Source organism: Eleginops maclovinus, chromosome 13 (assembly GCF_036324505.1).
Source record: "Eleginops maclovinus isolate JMC-PN-2008 ecotype Puerto Natales chromosome 13, JC_Emac_rtc_rv5, whole genome shotgun sequence".
Classification (NCBI taxonomy): Eukaryota; Metazoa; Chordata; class Actinopteri; order Perciformes; family Eleginopidae; genus Eleginops; species Eleginops maclovinus.
Window position 1 is genome coordinate 7,014,547 of NC_086361.1, and position 20,654 is coordinate 7,035,200.

Here is a 20,654-nt window from a genome sequence, read left to right on the forward strand (position 1 = left end):
GAGTTCAGACTTTTCAAAACATAGACAGTGGGTGGGTGATGTATATGGAGCGGAAATGAAATCAGCAAACTGTCATTTTAAACCCACAGTGTGTTAAAGGCGTATGTGACTAATTAAAGGTCCTTTTCATTCAAATCTTTCAATATTATTGGACAATATTTAGTTTGATAACAAAATGCTTTGCAGTGTTTGAAATGACTTGTGAAAAATAAATGAAAAACACTTCACATACAGTATTAAAACCTTTACTCGGACATGATACAATAAACAGAAACAAGATTTAGATTTAATGACTGAAAAAAGTATTCATATTTTTTTTTCTTCTTTCAATCCCTGAAGCACACAATAGTCAATCAGCTCCACATGAACGATGTAGTCGGATACAAACTGGACAAAGAACTGACACCAGAGAAAGTGAGAAAAATAAAAAAGAAGAATGACAGATTCCATTTCTGATTTTACAGTTCTTGCGTTTGTTTAATACTTTGTCACCTAATGAACAAAAGACGAATATCATAGTCGGAGAAGAGGGAAACGACACAAAGAAACAGTGTGTGAATAGTTTTTTAAGGTAGAAGAAGAGTAAACAACTAAGGAAGATTTGAGATCTACCGGAAAATAGGTTCTGTTATTCCTTCTTGAGCGACTAATCATCACCTGATGAGAGTTGTGTTTAAGTCCTTGCCCTTCCGTTCTCTCTTTGACCTTCAAATATCATCACACCTAAAACATGAACAACCTCCTCTTTACAGTGAGCAATCATATTCCTTCCATCAAGTTCAATAAATGTAACCAGATTCTGCTCAGAGGTGCCTCCTGCAACCAGACCTGTTCAGGCCTTTTCACTGTGTCTTCTAATAGAGCCACAGTTTTTTCACTCACGATCTAACCTGGGGTATCCGGCTGCAGCCACATGTGACACAGTAACACAGGTTGCAGTGGACCAGATCGCAGAAAACAACCAAACAAATGCAAATAAAGAAGAGCAGGGCTATTCCTGTTTTATTTGTTCCTTATTTGCATTTCAGTCATATATGCATTTCCCTGTGTCATGGAAACCAAAGCAGACGTTTAAAGGGCCAGGGGGACCCTATAAAAAAAAGCACCATTGAACAGTTGAGCACCAAGAGGGGGCCACACACTGGTGTATACTGTCTCCAGCGAACAGCCCTTCCCCTCTCCACACGAACTGTCACTCCGATCCTCTTAGGGTCCCTCTTTAGTATGCACTACACAGGCTAAGGTTAGCACACACTCTTCAGTCTGCTGCACAATTATCACAACATACATGACAAACAAGCACTGGGGACTGAGGCCCTGCATTTAAAAAAAGCCAAAATCCACGTACAGCTTGGCAGTGATAAATAAACCAGTGAGGGTGGTGGTACAAAGGCTGCATAGCACACACTGCCTCATTGATCATAATGGGATAGGCCTTGGCTCCAGGGGGCCTGTGTCAATAGGTAAAAATGCCGCCCTGATATCTACTCTATAAACGATGATCAACTCTTCAGTCACAGCCAGCGATCCTATTTAAAAGAAAGAAGCATATTGAACTAATGTCCGTATTTTCAGAAAGCGAGTCATTTCAAAATGTAACAAAGATGGCGACAACAATACTGCTACACAGTCAAAAGGTCACAGCATGCGTCTGCCTTGAGTGCACACCGTTGCAACGACTAACATTTGTGGGTGGCGCGTTGGGATACAGCGGTCTCCCGTGGCGACCGTCGCTGCCATCAAGTAAAGTAAGCAAAGAGGGACACGCGGCACTGAATCCCTTCCTTACAGCTCTCCAATGCTCGTCCCGAGGAAAGCTTCACATCCTTTTCAAACAGTCCAAGATTCAGAGGATTATTTTACAAAAAAACAACAATGCAAAGCCCAGTTCAGCCCACATGGGTGGGTGAGTGGATGAGCATTTCTCAGGTTTAAAGTAAAGCAGTGGAGACGGGGTAAAGTGGAGGAAGGGAGGAGGCTGTGTTGATAAAGCATCAGGTCAACACAGCTGTTCATCAGCCCTCCGGCTTGGCTCCTCTTCCTCTGTGCATCGAGTTTATCAACACACCGCACATCACCGCCAAAGCTATATTATCTGCCAGTCAAAAGGCTTAGCTGCAGACAGAATCATTACACATGTGCATAAAAAGCATACACATGTGGCCACACATACACTATAACAAATGCAAAAAAAAAATGAAATACCCAACCACCAGCTCAAACTGTCTGCCTGATCAGCAGAGCTTAAAGTGGCTTAGCATTCAGAACCTGCACTGACTTCTCTTCTACAATGTGTTTTCTGCATCAGTTCATTACTCTCTTAATGACTTACGCTCACAGCGCATATTAAGAAATATAGAAGTTGGGACATGTTAACACTTGCTGTTAAATGGAGGATGGGAATTCTAAAAAGTATGCAATTAGCATACTGTTACTTCTTGATGATTCTTGGCTTTTGCTCATTCAGCTGTGTCCTTGACTGGTTTCATAATTATTCCCATCTCCAGGTATAAACATGATGCAGTAGAAGCAGGCTTAAACATTCACCAGAGGAACTCCAAACACTAAAATCCAGATTTCTTGCCGAGATGTCAGAAGATGAGCACACATGCTAAAGTCAGCCTGCTCTCTGAGAGACAAGAAAGTAGCACTCACATTCATTCCAAACTGTTTCAGGACAGCTGTGCTATACTCCAGATCACAACGCTCAAAGTGTGGTGGCCACATATTCCTTTTTCACTCAAATCTCAAAAGTCAGACTGCTAGTTTAAGCTTATCTGAACACTCAAGGTACTAAAGCACTGAGACAATCCCGCAACATAAACACTGCAACAATGCTAGCAAATCACCTAAATCAGAAGCTTGGCACCACCTTGCATTTCTTTGCTGACTAACACCAAAATAATGGATCAAGTGGGCCCAAGGGGTTGACTTTTCTCATGTAGGAAATTAACAGACATCAGGAGAATACTTCATGTGTTGAATGCATGGATGGAGAACAACTGAAACCACACCTTTATGGTTAGGCGCAACATACTGACATTAAACCGAGCCACCTGTCTTACAGGTCATCTCACTGCCAGCCTCCAATCCGCATTACATGGGGGAGACTAAGGGTCTTCTTTGAGAAGTATTTGGACTATCTGCAGGGCAGGAAGCTCATTGCTAATTCTGGTCAAAGTTTTTCACCAGCTTAACAGCGTTCTAAAGTACAAAAGACACTGGCTGTGTCTGGTACTAAGATGTGTCAGCCACAGTCAAAATGTACAAGCTGGTGTTCATTTTCCATCGTCTGCAATACAATAAAGGGTCGTAAAGTAATCATTCAAAAAAACTCTACGAGGGAATCGTGCATCCTTAGCAGACGGTTCAATAAGTGGAGAATGACTTTCCTGTGTACTTGCATACTTTGTTTGCATTGATGTGAATGTGCACGTTTTAAACTAAAATATTTTTTTAGCACCTGGTAGAGGACAGCTGTACCTCTTCCCTGCAGAGTGATACTGTAAAATATATCTTGCTGATTGCTATGAAATGCAGTGAGTATATCTAACAGAAAACGTTAAATATGAACATAAAAAGTAATACATCTGTGTGAAACCCCAGTATTGCTCACATTTGAGCATGTGTACATATTATTTCATAGTTTATCTCCTGATCATGTGGTAGCTGCATTTAACTCTTCACTGTGATGCTTCAGATTCAGTTGCCCACAAATTTCAATCACAGTAAATGCCAAGTGCCATTGTCAATGAAATCCAGCCAATCAATTACCAGGAACAGGAAACATTGGCAGAAGATGGTGCAAAAGCAGCAGTGAGGTGTGGTTTGGCCCTGGGCTCAATAATAATAATAATTTATCGTTGATGTCCATTACGCTAATGTTGATTCAACAGCAAAAAATAGAGCATTTTAAATTTGACATATTTCACATTGACTGTGAACAGGCCTTTGTTTCTACACGAATCCTGTGTTTTTCTTTTTGTAGTATTTACATCAACTGTACAAAATTTGCAAGCATTGAGCCAAAACACACTGAATAAAGTTTCCAAAGCTGCAGGTAGAAGGTGTAGGATTTCCATTATGTAACTCATATCATTGTTGCATTAGATGAACGCGACACGCTAGCTACTCAGCCACGGGTGCATTGTTTACCCGACTATATTCACATCCAGCAATCCTTCAGGAGTAGCAGTATAGCAGAAAATTTGATTGATTGGCGATCAAGTAAAATGTTGCATTACTGCTACTTTCAGATAATTTCAGCTGGTCTTAACAACTTTTGCTGCTGCTTAATGTAGTACAACAAATGTTCTTTTTGAGTCTGGTTTCACATTGAGGACTGAGTGCAGTATCCTAAATGCAAAAGCTTAATAATAATAATAAGCATAGTATCCAAAAAAACTGACTCACAGCTGGACTGGGTGATAGGACAGGTGATCATTCCTACTCAACTGTTGCAAAGGGATCAGTCCCAAACTTCATTACTGTCCGAATAGGAAGAGGCAAATCATTTAGCGTGCTCTATAATAAATCATCACATCTGATTCAACAATGATGCAATAATGGAAAAACCCTACACATAGTACCTTCAAGGTCATCTTAGGTGTCTGAGAATAGATGGTCATTTCTAGGAAACAGGAACATTTACACAGTAACAATTCACAAAAGTGCATAAATGACCACCAGCAAAGGGAGGATTTGGGAGAAAACGGGAAAAAGAAACAACTAGAATGTTGTCTTGCAGGAAGCCGTACTTCCTGTGAGCCTCAAAATGATTTAAATCTCAACCAACTGCCCAAACAGAGAAAAGGATGAAATCAAAACTAGGACAAAAAAAAATTCAAGTCATTCTACTAGTCTTACAAAGCCCGCTGTGCGCATCACAGTGGGAGGGACCAAGCTTGTCTGTTAGACAAAGTTCTCCCACTCCCCTTTTCCTGGATTTCAATGCCTTGGAAAAAGCTCTCATTTCATGAGTACAGTACTTCAAAATAGAAACTCAAACAAGTTTCAGCATGAATATATATAAAAAAAAAAAAAGCATAAAATATTTCAATATTTACGGGATTGGATGAACTCACTAGGACACCTCCTGACCAATCAGAAGTGAATACATTTGATGATGGACACTTCATTGAAATGCTACGCACCGGATTTTAAGCTAAAACAAAACATGAACACCTAACCGGATAGTGATGGATAGAATATACGGAGCTGCAGCTAGCAGTGTGACATGTTACTGAGGGGAAAATGGGGGAAGTTTACCAGTTATGCAGAAGCAAAAACCCACGGTGGGATGAAGATGTGAAAACTGAAGGGCTAACCTAAAATTAAGACATTTATTCTATATGTGTGACACGAAGGGGGGATATATTCCTTGATTCAAATCCCCTATGGTGGAAAACTGAGTATGGAAAATGACAGATGACAGTTCAAAGAGTGTGAATGTGTTTGTGGTAGCATAATGTTCACTTAGAGCCACATTATCTGTGTATTGTTTTATGTATGTGTGTGTGATGATAATAAGCCAGTGACATGGATTATGTGTGAGAGCCGGTAAATTAAAACCAGCAGGTGCTGCAGTTAAGTGAGGCTCGTCGAGAGGAGCCGTAGACCCGATGTGGGGGGGTTGATCCTGGTGTGCATCGGATCCTGAGGGGACAGAACCTAGCTCCTCTAGGTGAGCTGGTGAGGCGCCTCAAGCATCTCCATCAGGAAGGTGTCAATGGGTGTGTCGCCGATCAGCTTAAAGAAGAACAGGTGCTCCAGGCACTTCAGACCAATGGAGCGCAGCGCAGGGAGCCGGAGGAGGAGCTTTGCAAACCTGCACCACCAAAGGGAAGTGTGAGAAAATCTGAGTTAGAAATTATATTAGATCGTTCAATGTTGGAAAATGAAAATAAATTCATGAAGCATCTCTTTGGTACACTTTCCTTTTTTTTATCTGGGCGTAAAACATTTCATCATATCCTGCCGCTCAGTCAGCTGCCATGTGCTACATCTTACTTTTTAGTGCAAAACTCAAGAGTGAAGCCCAATGGATTTTGTATTCCTTAACTCCATTACATTTCTTTTAAATATGGAATCTAGCTAATAAACTATGGGATGAAAAGCGACCATAAACCATTTGATCCGGGGCAAAAAATGGGATAAAAGAAAAGGAAAAGTTTTACATCAAACACAAAAACCACAAACCGTAATAAATGGTGACAATGCGCCCCTTAATGCTCTATTACTATTGCTAATCTAGCAAGGCCATAGTTTATAGCTCGCTCAAATGTTTCCATGAACACATTATGGATGACATGATTTGGTCTTGTGGCTTCTACCGGAGAGTACTCCATCTTTTCAAATCTCATAGAACAAAGTAAGTCCACAGTGCAAGGTGAGGACATAAAACACAATCTTCTGTTTAATATTCAGATCTAAATGGGAGTTTTTCTTCCCGAGCCTCACTGTTGAGCTCTGTGTGTGATGGCCCACCTGCCCTGCTGATCGGGGTATTTCTGTTTGCAGTAAGATTCGAGCGATGCATACACCCTCTCTCTCAGTTGCTCCACCTCACTGGGGATGGACAAACCCTTGGCATCTTCAGATGAAAAGAAAAATGGACATTAACATGATATCTGTACTGGAATGAAACACATTTGACATGTTCTCCATTTAAAACAAGGTGTTTTGATTTTTAACCTTCTATCTCTCCGTTTACCTGGGTTAAAGAGGATGATTGCTCGAAGGCACCCAAGCTCTGTCTTGTCCATTTGCATGTCTCTCATCTTGCTTACAAGCTCTGTCAACACCCTGCGGAGTGGAGCGGAGAGGAGCGGAGAGTAGAGGAGAGGAGAGGAGAGAGTAGAGGAGAGGAGAGGAGAGGAGCGGAGCGGAGAGGAGAGGAGAGGTGAGGAGAGGAGATTTGCAGGGGGGAATCCCAGTTGGAGACAGGAGGACAATCCCAGAGAGAGAGAGCAGAGAAAGCAATAAAAACATGAGGAAGAAAGGGAGGGAAAAGGTAAGAACAACAGAGGGGGACGATACTCTATAATCACACTGTTATTAATGGTTATATCTCAATGTAATGAATTGTTGTTTAAACTAGTAAATGTATGGCTGAGCTGCTGCTTCTGCAGGAAAAAAGAAAACATACAAGTTAAAAGTGGCCAGGGAAGCAATGATTCTGCTTATTCCTTCTGATCATCATCTTTGAAATATATATAATTAGCTGTGCTTGCAAATGTTTTAAAAGTGTTGCTGCCAAAGTACAGGGACTAAACATACATCCATTTCACAAATATTCATTTATTGAACGAAATAAGTAAAAGAAGTCCCTGATTTTTGGTATGATTTAATTTCAAATTCAAGGATTCAGAACGGGCCCAAATTAGGTAGGGTCACGAGCTTGGTAACTTTAAATCTACGATTGTATGAACACGCATTTCTGACCAACACTTTGACATGATATGTGAAGTGTTGCTGCAAGAATAAAGACTTGGCCAGAGTGTGGGAGTGATGAAGATATCGTGGCTGTACTTTAATGTCACAAATTCATTCTTAAAAATGCTTCACAAAGGCTGAAACCTAAAGAAGTGAGATGGGTGTCGTGGCATTATTACAGAGCAAGGCATACAAAACTAGAGAAAACATACCAACGTAAAAACATATCAATACATTCTCATACAGAAACAAAAGAGATTCAGATAAGGTAATGTCAGTTAGGCAATGAGTGCATCTTAAATCTTCTCTCACTACTTCTGCTCGCAGGCATATAATATGGATTAAAGAACTTTGAAAACTAGCAGGTGAAGGCAAAGAAGTGATGGCCACCAGAGACAGTTGATTTGCTGCTCATCATCAGTAACTGAAAGACACCGCCCAGGCCCTTGATACAGTGCATTGGCAAACCAGGGATTTTATTCACACACAGGACAATGAACACAGTATTTAGAATTATTTTAAGTTGAGATTAAATGAACCAAGAGTGTATTTCATTCGTTTTTTATTTGCTCTTTTTTTGGTCTGTTAAGGCTCAAGAAGCATTTGGTCTGGTAGGAAACGGCATCGTCAATGGGACAAACGATAAAGAATTGTCTGCAATTGCATGTGTCAAAGCCACAAACAAAATATGGTGCTGAATGCAAACTTAAATTTCAGTCCTACTTTTTATCACCATGACCTTAACCACACCCATTTAGTAATCAGGTCAAACAAATCTCAGTCAATTTTCAGATAGGAATCTTTGAGTGGACACCGGCTGCTTTCTGCAAAGCTGCGGAAAAGCCTGAAAGCATCAAACTGCTAGCTTTGCTTCTGTGTTTGTTTCAAGAGGAGGGGTTTAAGGAAAGTGTTTGTGTAGTGGCGTAATTACCTGTCAAATATGGCCCCAACCTCGGCATTGTGCGCCCTGTGTATTCAATCACAATGTGTTATTACAATGTCATTACACAGTTAGATTGTTATTACAGAATGATGTCTTTTTTCTGAGCTCTTCAGATAATCAGTGCTTACGTATGATTTCATTTGAAAAATGTTTAGTGGTAAACCACTTTCTGAATGTATAAAACTGTTTTAAAATAGTTTGTCATGGGGATCATTTTTTGTGTCTTGACTCCATTTATCCATCTTTATTACTAAATGTGGACCTCTGAAAAACATTGATCAGTTTTTTTTATGACATCACAATGTGGACTTAGATAAGGGATCAACTACAGTATATTTATATGTTATGAGGAGGATATGACAAATAATACGAGCCAAATGCATGACAGCAAAACATTAGTAAAAAGTTTCCTAAGTGAAATACTATTAACCCCTCAAGTTTGTATGTGTTCCTTGCTAAATCACAGTACGTCATAAAAGTTAACTTAACAAGAAATGTGTTTGCTACAGCCTACAAATTTACCCGTAAAATGTCCCGTGTTTTCATTTGAGAAGATTCCTTTCTGGTATCTGTTAGCAAAGATAGCAACCTTATTTCGTAACAGTTAATCAAATCATGCGTAAAGCAGTTTCCTGGTCATTCTATCATAGGCAGAGCAGACGGTCACATTCAGCCAGACGGCAGCCTGCTGCACAACACAAGGGCCACACACTTTGAGCAACTCACAACCCACATTAGCATTCCTGCTAAGGTAGCATTCCTCGCTAACACACACTCTACAACATGGCTTTAGCTTTTCTTAGCGAGCGACCAAACAAGCAGTAACTCAGGAGATTGCAGTACACTTTCATTCATAAAAACAAATTACAACATGGTTTGAATACACGGTTCCTTTCAGTTGGACTTTAAGCAAGTTAAATGAACTGTTCCTATGTCTGAAAAGAGAAAAATTACAAAAAAGAAATCTGCAACTCGTAAATCAAGAAGAGAAAAAACAACTTTTCAAAAAACCCAATCGGTTGGATAAGAGAGGTGCCTCCTCTCTTTGTTATTGGTTTACTTGAATCTAAATGTTACTGGTTGCAAAATAATCTTCAATCATTGATTTGGGGGTAGTCACTGAGACAATAGAAACCCCCACAGTAGAATGACAAAGGTAGTAATACCTACTCTTTCCAGTTTGGACATTTTCTTTTTTTTTTATAGTTTGGGGTTTTCTCTTTGCTCAATATTTATTGCAAAAGATATTATTTTTGTTGGTTCACTTTTAAGTCTACCTAGTCAGAAGTTAATCTCAAGTAATGTATATAAATTACGTTCTGATATTTTAAAATGTACATCCTCCACAATAAAATATGATTCCGTTGCTTAAAATAGATGCTGATGTGAAGCTGACACAAAAGGCTGCTGCTGATAGCGAGCAGCGCTATGAGAAAATTAAAAGGTGTCAGAGGGAAATCATAAAGCTGCTCGCCATAGGCCTAAAATATCACTTTTTACTATGTAAAAACTGCAACAAACAATGAAGTGACACGTTGTGATATAGTTGGGGTTTTACAGAAAACTCATCAATAATTGGAGCATTTTTCTAAGTCAAGGTAGGTGATAAAGGGAACAGAAGAAATGTTTCACTCAAAGCAATATGTTTTTATTAAAACCTGTCGCTGTAACCTAGAAAAGTTCAAGATATCCCATTATCACATTAACCAGCATTTAGCAAGCACAAGTTTGACCTCTTAAATAATATTTTAATTAACTCTGCATAAAAACTAAATAAATATATAGTTTGAGTGATATCATTAACATGCAGTAACACTTTTACAGTAACAAATGATGGTTGATGTGATAATGCAGAAGGCTGGAGAGGCCATGGCTGTAATTACAGTCATGAGATGTTTTCCGATGATCATGGAATAAGTATATCGGGATCAAAAGGAGCTTGTTTTATATTTGAATATGCATGACTCTACACTCAGAGTGTACTTGCGTATTACTTCTAGTAACGTTTTTTATACTTATTTCTTATCACTTATTTTATAATGTTGTGACCTTACATTAGATATTAAGACCGGCAGTAATTGCCTTAAGGTTTCTAGTTGAAGATCAAAATATTGAGCATTCGGATCTGATCATCATAAAGACAACCTGTATCATGGAAAGAACATTTTTACAACATAATGTTTTTGTATGAGGAGATCACAAACAATTATTCTTGTTTTATGTTTCTATTTCACAAAATAATTATTCCTTGGTCAGCAGAAAAGACAATCCAAAACTAAAATATATACCCACGGCCTCTTCAACAATCTGCACGGTAATGGGAATACATTGACAGATTTTTTAATCACTTTAAAGAGACACTCCTAATATTTATTCACATGTTATCATTACATAAGCCAGCCGTTATCCCGTTATCAAATGCTGCAATAGGTGCTATGCCACTGTGTGTGTGTGTGAGCATGCATGGCTATGGGTAAGCATTAGTCACCACCGTTCATGGCATGCACTGTCACCCTACAGGCAGCACTAAAGTCTCTCAGCCAATCAGAGCCAATCAGAGCCAACGCAGAACACAGCAGATGCAGCCAACCAGACATGAGGACACAATATCTTAAGTTCTTAACCCAGCCACTAATCTAACTAAACCTGAGTAATTCTCGTGGATAAATAAAGGCACATTTTCATTTTTTTATTTATGTAGCTCTCAGGATTGATGTGGATTTACATGATGGTGATGTCAAAGGAGAATGAGGACGTCGCCTGGATTCTTAGGGTCAACCTATTTTAGGCCTAAAGTAGGTGGTCCTAACAATGTTTAGGGGCGGTTCTTCTCTGAGGGGTAAAAAGCCCTTTAAACGTTTCTATGGCAGCATGTCCTCTCCAGTTGGGTCACCCACCCGAACCGTGGAATGAGTGACTCTGTTTGTGCACATATGCATTTGTGTGTTACCTGTCAAAGATGGCTCCGACGCCTGCACTGTGAGCACTGTTCCTGTGGACATGCAGGCCGGTGGCCAGTAAAATCCCGTCCTTCACCGAGATGGAGCGATGGGAGAACGATGCAATCAGGAGTTCATTCCAGCCTGTTGAAGAGTCAGTGTCTCAATATTTCTAGTGAAGTAAAAGTCTAAATATTCCACAGTTTGTTTTGTTTCATAATGCTTCACATAACAAAAGTATTGATAAAACCCACTCACTTTTCATGGCTGTAGGACACAATTGAAATGTATTTATTTCTTTAGCATGGAGTCAGACCAAATTAGGAATCACAAACATTTGAAGGACGAGCGCAAAACCCTGCAGTTAGTGTGGTTTTGTAAGGTCAAAGCAATTTCATGTTTCACAATGGCTGACAATACACCCCAACTACATTGCCTTTACTATCATACTGCTTGAGTTTAACCTAAAACTCTGGAGCTACTGACATGAACAAAAACAAAGATTTACATCATCAAACCTTTTTCTTTTTTTAAAAAAAAACAACATTATTTATGATGCAAAGGTTCCACCGTAATATAACGGGCCTAGTCTGTCGATAAATAGCAAAAACAGTAATCTAAGCCTCAACATGTGGAGTTGATTTGTTTCTTATTTCTATTCTTGATAGATGTTCCTTCGCTGTACTGTTGACACTGCTTTGTTGAATTGGAAAAGATGAGTCTATTACGTTTTTTGAATCAGTATTGATTCATTAAACCTCGTTGAGGGAGACCCACCTGCCCGCAGCAGGATGACCTGGTCGTCCAGGGTCAGCTCAGAGAAGTGAGGGATCCTCTTAGCCCACTCCACCAGGGTGAAGAGCTGCTTGTCTGCTGCCTGGCAGATGTTGGTCACCGGATCATTGGGCTGAAGAAAGCAGATTTAGAGTTAGGGAATTATTTTGAACTACAAATATAAACTGAAAATCATCTCATGTGAAATGTTTGCAACAACAGTAATTACACAGAAAGCATCTCAAATGAATGCAGTTTGTGCTTCCTTTCCATTCAGAATACTCACAGAGCTGCCACCTGAAGTTCCATCTGCATGAAGCTCTGTCTTCTGCTCTACAGCCATCTCCGCTTCCAAAATCTTCTCCACGGGCATCTCCTCGTTCACCGCGCTAGTTGACTCCACCTCGCCTTCTCGTTCCCTGTTCCTCTGCCGTTCCTCTTGGACAGCTGCAGGAGCGGGGATTAGGGTTGGACGGAGAAGGGCACAGAAGAAAACAATGAAGGACAAGAAAGGGGAGGAAGGGAAGAAGGAATAGGAGGATCAGAGAGGAGAAAATGAAGGATGGGTGAGTGGATGTCAATTGGAAAGAATGAAGGAGCAGGAATGGTACAAAGGTGAAGGAATGGAGGAGGATAGAGAAGCGAGAGCAAAATTAGAGACAACAAGAAGAACACAGCAAAATAAATACAAATAAAAAGCAGTGGAAGAGGAAATGACAGGTGGATAAGTAGAAGGGTCACCGGCCAACATAATGGAGAAAAAGAGAGGTACAAAACATGACGATGAAGAAGTTGCATACAAAAAGAAAAGGCGGGAATTACTAGTGCAAGACCAGAGTAACATAAAGGTGAAAACGAGTGAAACAAAATACATATACAATAATTCATAATAATACTCTCATGCTATCTTTCATACATCTTTCAGGCCCACTACCAGTATGGACATTAACAAAGTCAATATGATTTAATAGCAATAGTTTTAAGCAAAATTCAGGAGGGACTTACAATCTTAAAGTGAGCATTTCTCACAAAGTAATAAATAAGGGTATTTCCTTAATCCCTCACACATATTAAAAGGACTACGTTTTGGTTTTCATGAAGTACAAGAAAGAAAGTTGCCGTAAAAAAGCAAGAGCAATCAGCTGTATTAAGTGCATATAAATCCAATGAATCCCTCCCATTTTGATGAATATCATTTAACAAATTATGGATGGAGAGTTTTATCTATTCCTGGTTAACTGCGTAGGATGTCTTTATACACAGTACAGCAATCAGGTGGTAAAGATACTTGGGAGGAATTAAGTAAACATGTTTCAAGTCATCCTACTAATATTTTTGTTAAGTCAGCCACCACATACATCAGTAGACAGAGACTCGGGTTATGTGATTGGCCAGGTCAGTGAAGAACATTCCCATGGTTGCTCTTCCATTCAAGATCATTGTCCTGAATTTGAATAATTTTTTGAAGTCCTACACTTAAAATATCAATGTGAACACTCTTACACATCCAAGCTGGTAGTTGCCGCATACAAGAATAATTTCACTATTCAAGCAAGTAGGAATGGTACTGTATTATCTTCCAGAGAGCTTTGTAAAGGCATTTGTTATGTTTATTGTTTCGGTCATTTGTAAAAAATAGCAGCAAACTTAATTTGATTGGGAACATCAATCTAAAATTACTACACTAGTAAGTTAGATGTAATGAATCCAAAACCCACTTTTTTGTATCAATGTGTCTGTTAACAGATTAAATCCTAGTATGAGCAGAGCAAAGCAATGACTTTATCTTAATTCACTTGATACCACTGTCCACCTGCACTGGCCACTGTGTCTGTATTCAAAAAGGAGACTAAAGGCGGGCCAGGGACAGCACATTTTGAGAAGTTGGATTGTGACGTGAAGCTACCTTTTGTTAATTTAATTCCCTATCCATCAAGACAAAAAGCTTGAAGGATAGGGAATTAAATGAACATCTATCCTTCCTCTACAAGCATCTAAATATCCTTAAATGAGAAGGATAATGCTCCTGGACTGTAGTAGAGTTAGGGTTTAGAGGATGACAAATAAAAAGAGTATGCATTCTCAGCAACTTTGACTAAAAAGAGGGGAAGGGATTTCTTTGAAAACTGGCAACAAAGTGTTGAAAGACATTTTAAAGTAGTTCCTTTTTTTAGATGTGCTATGTAAAATCTCTCTGCTTCTTGCTCACTCATACAGACAGACACGCCCCTCCCTCCCTCTTCTCCTTACATCTGTCGTTCATCTTGGCCACTACAGAAGGAGGGAGGGGGGGAGAGAGAGAACGAGAGGAAACAAAAAGAGGAAGAGAGGGGGAAAGGGGGTTAGTGTTTGCAAGGCTTACCCACCCTTATCTCCCTCTCTATCACTCTGAACTCGTTCATTCAATGCCCAAATAAAACTGACTTCTTGTCAATTTAAAATAAAAGAAGCCCTGTGATTTGCTAGGGGATTTATTCCTAATACAATTATGTTATACAAGAAAACTCACTACGTGCTACAGTTAGCTCGTTCCGACAGCGCTCAAGTTAACATGCCTGTACTACGCTTCCATCAGACCTTTGCAGTTTGTGCCGGCTTTATTTTTAACATAAAGCGCTAGGGGCATGAACGAAAAGGAGCTACATAAATTCACAGGCACTGTCACAACGCATATTTATATATTATGAAATTATGGAGTGGAAAACTCTTCGAATATGATAGGCGTTTTAAAGTAGCGCTGGCCGATATTTCAATATGCTAATTTATCATCTTTCAATGGAATCATATTGTGATGAAGTCATAAATCAAGATCATCCACATTTTACTCGGATAATCTGATGGGAAATATTTCAAGGGGAGTATCTTTTCAGTACTGTCCTTTAGTTTTTGCATCATACTTTACTTCACTGCTCAGTTAAATGTGATTAACAAACTTGACTCCAAGTGGCAACCCTCATTATACAAGCTTGTCGGACCTCCAGGCTCAATTACTCCAGAATAAACACAGCACAGGACAGGGTTCTATCGGCATGATAAAGGTGGACAATAAAGTTAAGAACTCAAATGCAGCTTAAATCATTTGTGAAATGTATTTACTTTTTGTTTGTTTGTTGCACAACAGTTCTTAATTAATTAGAACATACTAATATTTTGTTTTATTTATAATTATTATAATGGTTATTTTTATTTTATTATGTATAAGTGACATGCATTTAATAGTTTACAGCACACTGAAGGCCACCAAGGATCCGCTAGTTGTGTCCCTCAGTTTTAGGCGAAACAAGACTTCTCAAAACACATCTGAAAGGGCCTTTAAAAATGGGAACCCTACTGGCATGTCCAACAGTCCAAATTAAGTTTTATCGAGTGAGCCCCTGAGCTGGGAAATTGTTCGAAAGCAAAGTTGGCAAAACTTCTGCCTTCTTTGATGAAGAAGAGCACTGGGCTTTTCATTACCAGCGAAAGACCTTGATCTTCAAGATCAAATTAAACCAAATGTGCGTGTATAAGAGTATGAGCTTTTCATATTTGCCCCTCATCCACAACTACTATCAGATCCTTATTAACCAGACTTGGAGTATTAGTTTCTGTGGTTTATCCATTTATCCAAAACAAATTTACCACATCAAAGTTAAGAAACCTTTGCAAAAGCTTTCTGTCAGGTAAAAAAAATCCTCAAAATCTTTAAAACAAACGTTCTTTATCATAATTGCTTTGCAAACACACCTTATAGTGCATTTAAACCTAAAATTGTGTTTGTGGAAAGGTGAAATGGCCTCATTTGTAGGGGGTCATGAGTAGAAGGGGCTGAGGACCAGCCATGTACAGAGTGTTCTGAAGTGCCTCGGTTTTCTTACCTTCTCTCTTCATGCCCATGGCAAGGCACTTCTGGTAGCGGCAGTACTGGCAGCGGTTCCTCTGTCTCTTATCGACCATACAGTCTTTACTGTCCCGACAGGTGTAGGTCAAGTCTTTCCGCACTGTGCGCTTGAAGAAGCCTTTACAGCCCTCACAGCTGTAGACTCCGTAGTGCTTACCTAGAGGACGTGGGAAGGAGGGAACAGAGGCAACAAAGAAGTAAGACAAGAGTGATGACAATTTGTTTGAGAACTGTTAAAGGATCTCAGGCCATTACATCTTCTAATTTGTAGACAAAAAGACAATGAAAGGCAAAGAAGATCAAATGTTAGTAGTCTATTCACCAGAAGATCTGTCTCCACAGATGGAACAAAGGCGTTTCTGGGAAAGCATCGGCCCTGGGCTGTGGGACGACAGCTGATTCAAGCCCAACGGAGGTTTCACATCATCGGAGCTGCTCACTGCATGAAGCCCTGACATGGACACTGTTGAATTGATCTGAAAGAATGACAGAGAGGACAAGGTAAACAAAAATACGAGACAGGTGGCCAAATCACTCCAGGTAGACACATTGCTATGATGATGTCTATTAATATTCCTGAAGTCCAACAGTCCTCCCTTACCTGTGGGCTGCTAATGGGGCCGTAGCCTATTGATGGCGTGCCAGGTAGACAGGGGGAGCCCAATGAAGAACTGATGACAGAAAAGGGGGAGTCGATGCTACTGATAGGGCTGTTGACCCTGGAGGTGCTGATGGGAGGAAGTGATGTCATGGAAGCTGCGGCTGAGGGAACCAGCGGGGGCGAGCGCTGGCCTGAGGCGGGGGAGGACACAGACGAACTGTCTGGGCTACGGGAATCTATAAAGAGACGGCAAAAGGGAGAATATGAAAATACAAAATGTATTCATTAATATCTTATTCATAATGATGTGGATTTCTGTGTTTGAAATACAGTATAATTTAATATTAATAATTTGGTGGAGAAAAGGCTAAAGCTGTAGAATAGAGAAAGATATATTTATATTATAATAATGGGATACTACAAATTAAAGCTTAAATACAACCAATCATTTGTATAATTACCGTAATTTCCGGACTATAAGCCGCTACTTTTTGCACACACTTTGAACCCTGCGGCTTAAACAACGATGCAGCTAATCTATAATTTTTACAGGCTAACGGCGACCAGGGGGCGCTCTAGCAGGAAGCGCAAGAGCGAGACAACGAAAGAGAGACTGAGAAAGTGTGTGATGAAGCCATTCTGAGGCTGTTCAATACCAACACTGTTTGGAAAAAAGCGGTAATTAAAAATGTTAAAAATCTTTCTGTGTAAATATCTCATGTTACAACACCTGCAAACCTGCGGCTTATAGACAGTTGCGGCCTATTTATGTACAAAGTTTTTTTTCTTCTAAAATTTTGTTGGTGCGGGTTATATTCAGGTGCGCTCAATAGTCCAGAAATTACGGTATATTGATCTATCCCTAGTAAACTATTTATTGAACTACAAAGCAGACTTGCCTTTTGAAATGTTTCACTTTAAATAAGAAACACTGTTGGCTTTAGGCCCATCTTGGGTCATGAGGTAATTTTTCCAGTGACGTTATGAATACTTTTAGCAAGTTGGCAGATTTTAACGTGCTATGATTACAATGAAATTGGCATGCTAGTTGTCAATGGAAACTCAATGGCAGAACTGTGTTTTATGTGACCTCTAATGATGCAAATGATAGTCATTTCCTAAACATCCGTTTAACCTCCTCATTGTCCAATAATCTGCTTTGGTTTGAACATCCAATAGTTTGTTGTAATAAAACTGCAATGGACAACACAGGGCAGTATTTGGTTGATTAATTATTCTCTACATTTCTCAAGATTTACCATCTGTTTCTACACAGCGCATGAGATGTCCCTTTATTTTTATTTCACTGGTGTACAATCAAAAGAAAGTTGTTCATTTCAGTTTTCCGAAAGAATTGTGTGACTGTAAACATTTTATTTATTTGTTTTAATTTATGCTGTTGTGGTTAGTATTTTGTTTGGCTTTTCTCTGCAGCTGGCTGTTTACTGCATTTTTACTGCTATAGGCTGTGCACTTGGTTGTTGTCTGATCTTATCTGTTTTTCTTTCTTTAAACGCACTGAATAGAATGAAGCAATCATATGCTCACTGTAGCTGCCATGTGAATACTTATCAACTCAAACCACACAAAGAATTGTGGTTTAACAGGACATGTCTTTCCACCATTTTTTTAGATGTATTTTTTGAGTCTATAGCCTATCAATGTCCGGCTAAAACACATCCAAATCAGTCTCATTTTTCACCAAACACTCTGAATTAGCACTTGTAAGGAATATTTATTTCAAGGTGCATGGCAAGATGGGTGGCCAATCAATAGGTGGCGAGAATGACACCAACACTTGCATGTTGTTCCATTACTTTCCTGATGCAATGTCACTTTAAGATGTTGAGGACCAAGGGTAAATTAAAAGCAACAACAGTGAACTCAAACAATACATCCCATTGAAAGAAAGTTACATTAAGATGGCATTTCAAATAATCCAATTACATTCAAATGAACTTTGATTTAGATGGTGGGATGTCATCTGTGCCACCTGCAACTAATATGTTATTAAAAGCTTGAATGTTTTATCATCTTAGTTTGATCATTATCAACAATCATCATATCTCTAACAGTTATGAGATATGTGTAAGTATAATCAACAAAATAGCTAGAACTCAACACAAGTTCAACATGGGCATTTTTGTTTGACATTCACGTTGTTGCATTGCCGATCAAAAAACAGCGCTGTTATTTTCTTACCTCTACTGTCTCCCATGATGGTGGCTGGAGCAAAGGGACTTGTTGGCAGCTGCACACCGAGGTGCTTGCGTCTCAAACAGCCCGCTATCAAACTCTAGACCGCGGACTGAGGCCCGGGCCGGAGTTGTTTTGGGAAACCAAAAACGGGTCTGAAATTCCAACACATGAGAGAGCTGCGCATGAGACAATGATGTGGCACAGAGAATGCCAATTTTGTCTTAACATTCTACATAATTAATATCCCTCTTGCCATTGCAAGGATATGAGTTATATACTTGTCAATTTAAGGGCCTCTGTATTTGATCCATTTTATGCATTTGATGTAACGTTACAGCAGTAGTTTGCAAAGCAGTCAGCTGCTAAACTCATGTCTAACAATTACACTACGTTTAATAAAATAACAAACATTATAACAACAGCAAAGACTGACTATTTTAGCTAGGTTCAACAGTGTAAAAAACGTCCCATTCTATGATATAGATGGAGCCCAGACAGAAGGCAACAAACCACCGTTATTGCAAGCTAATTTTAGCAGTACATCGATCATAGACCAGCTAACGTTACTAGCTGACACTTAAATGGGCCAACAGCAAAGCTAAGTAACGTAACTTAGCTATCTTCTTTGAATACACAATTCATAATTATACCATATTTCGACATGACGTTCAAGGCAAACGTGTCGTTAAAGTAACAGTTTGTTGAATTAATGATGTCTGGTGTAAACTGGCAAACAAGCTAAGTGCTATAGTTAGCTACGTTAAGCTACCTAACCTAGCTAACAAGCTAGTTAGCTAGATAAGAACAGACCACGTAAGAACTGGTTGTTCCACCTATGTATCATTACCCTAGACATAACCTGGCTACATGTTGTAAATATATATTGAGTGCAAATAAATACGGATTACTGACGGTTTAGCAGCACAGCTTCTTCGCATGAAAAGATGTGGCGACTAGGCCCCGTGTGTGTCTGTTTCTCCCCCCACTTTGCCTCGTAGTCAACCCTCCCTCCCCCTGCAAGGATGAAAACATGATGATGGTGTAGGATTTGGCTTAGTGCTCTCTAACAGTTTAACATCGGCTCTGAATCACTCCAAAACACTGCAGCCCTAGTTGCTAGAGGCTGAAGAAGGGATGTGTGCTCATGTTGCGTCTCACATGTCAGTGAGGGAGACTCATCGAGAGCAAGAGTTCGAGAGGTCAAGAGAAGTTCAGCTCAATGTGTCATTTGCTCAAAAGGTTATTGGAGGGCATTGGTAAACCTGCTGCAATGGAAAACCAACAAGTATGATAAATCACATTTGTCTTATCATTGTTCAAATAGAGAATTAAATCTGCTAATTTTATATTTGAAAATTATAGAAATATGTTTTTATGCTTGCAGGAGAGGCACACATACTGACGGATGATGGCTGGAAGCTGCGGGATCCTTTGCAAAAGCACAAGTCGCAAACTATCTTTCTTTGAGGCAAAATATATGAAAACCCAGACATTCCAAAAACATTGGATTTTCAATGAATTCACATATCGACATTTAGGTTTACCTCAACTCTACCTTTCACTTTATTCATATATATTTTCTGTGTGACTCTGGGTGTAAAACGCAACTGTATATTTACTTAAAGTGCTATATAAATGAACTGCTGGCGTTTTTGTAACTGTTTTTCATTCTTAACATGTATGCAAATATTTTGTCTCATACCCAGTAGACACCATTTTAAACATTAGATACAATGTATATCCTCACGATCCAAATAACATTACAACTATATTGTGGCAACATATTAATATATATACATTTGATCTAATTATTTTTACTAGAATTGGACAATTTTGTATTTGAAATGCAATATCAAGCAAATCCTTAAAGTAAAGATGGTTACG

General features: G+C 39.3%; 1 protein-coding gene across 4 annotated transcripts; it reads right to left on the reverse strand.

The window, feature by feature from the left end:
* Positions 1 to 229: 229 nt before the first annotated feature.
* Positions 230 to 19,934, reverse strand: rxrba (retinoid x receptor, beta a). Of its 4 annotated transcripts, XM_063898673.1 has the most exons (13): positions 19,683 to 19,934; positions 18,774 to 18,922; positions 16,572 to 16,807; positions 16,293 to 16,446; positions 15,948 to 16,127; positions 14,341 to 14,361; positions 12,377 to 12,537; positions 12,094 to 12,223; positions 11,328 to 11,460; positions 8,366 to 8,401; positions 6,713 to 6,804; positions 6,487 to 6,592; positions 230 to 5,827 (listed from the first exon to the last, which is right to left on the reverse strand). In XM_063898673.1, exons 2-13 carry the CDS (start codon positions 18,787 to 18,789, stop codon positions 5,680 to 5,682), a joined length of 1,413 nt encoding a protein of 470 aa, XP_063754743.1. In that variant the 5' UTR covers positions 18,790 to 18,922; positions 19,683 to 19,934; the 3' UTR covers positions 230 to 5,679. The 4 variants fall into 4 exon arrangements, with proteins under 4 accessions (XP_063754743.1, XP_063754745.1, XP_063754744.1 ...); XM_063898675.1 differs by lacking the exon at positions 8,366 to 8,401; XM_063898674.1 differs by lacking the exon at positions 14,341 to 14,361 and having other exon boundaries at positions 19,683 to 19,931.
* Positions 19,935 to 20,654: the final 720 nt, after the last annotated feature.

What these genes read in the sequence shown, in the direction of transcription:
- rxrba (XM_063898673.1), bottom strand. An exon ending in GGCCAAGATGAACGACAGAT is followed by an intron (nt 12,538 to 14,340) that starts GTAAGGAGAAGA and finishes CCGCTCCTGCAG; the next exon opens with CTGTCCAAGAGGAACGGCAG. An exon ending in TACCCCGATCAGCAGGGCAG is followed by an intron (nt 5,828 to 6,486) that starts GTGGGCCATCAC and finishes TTGGTGGTGCAG; the next exon opens with GTTTGCAAAGCTCCTCCTCC.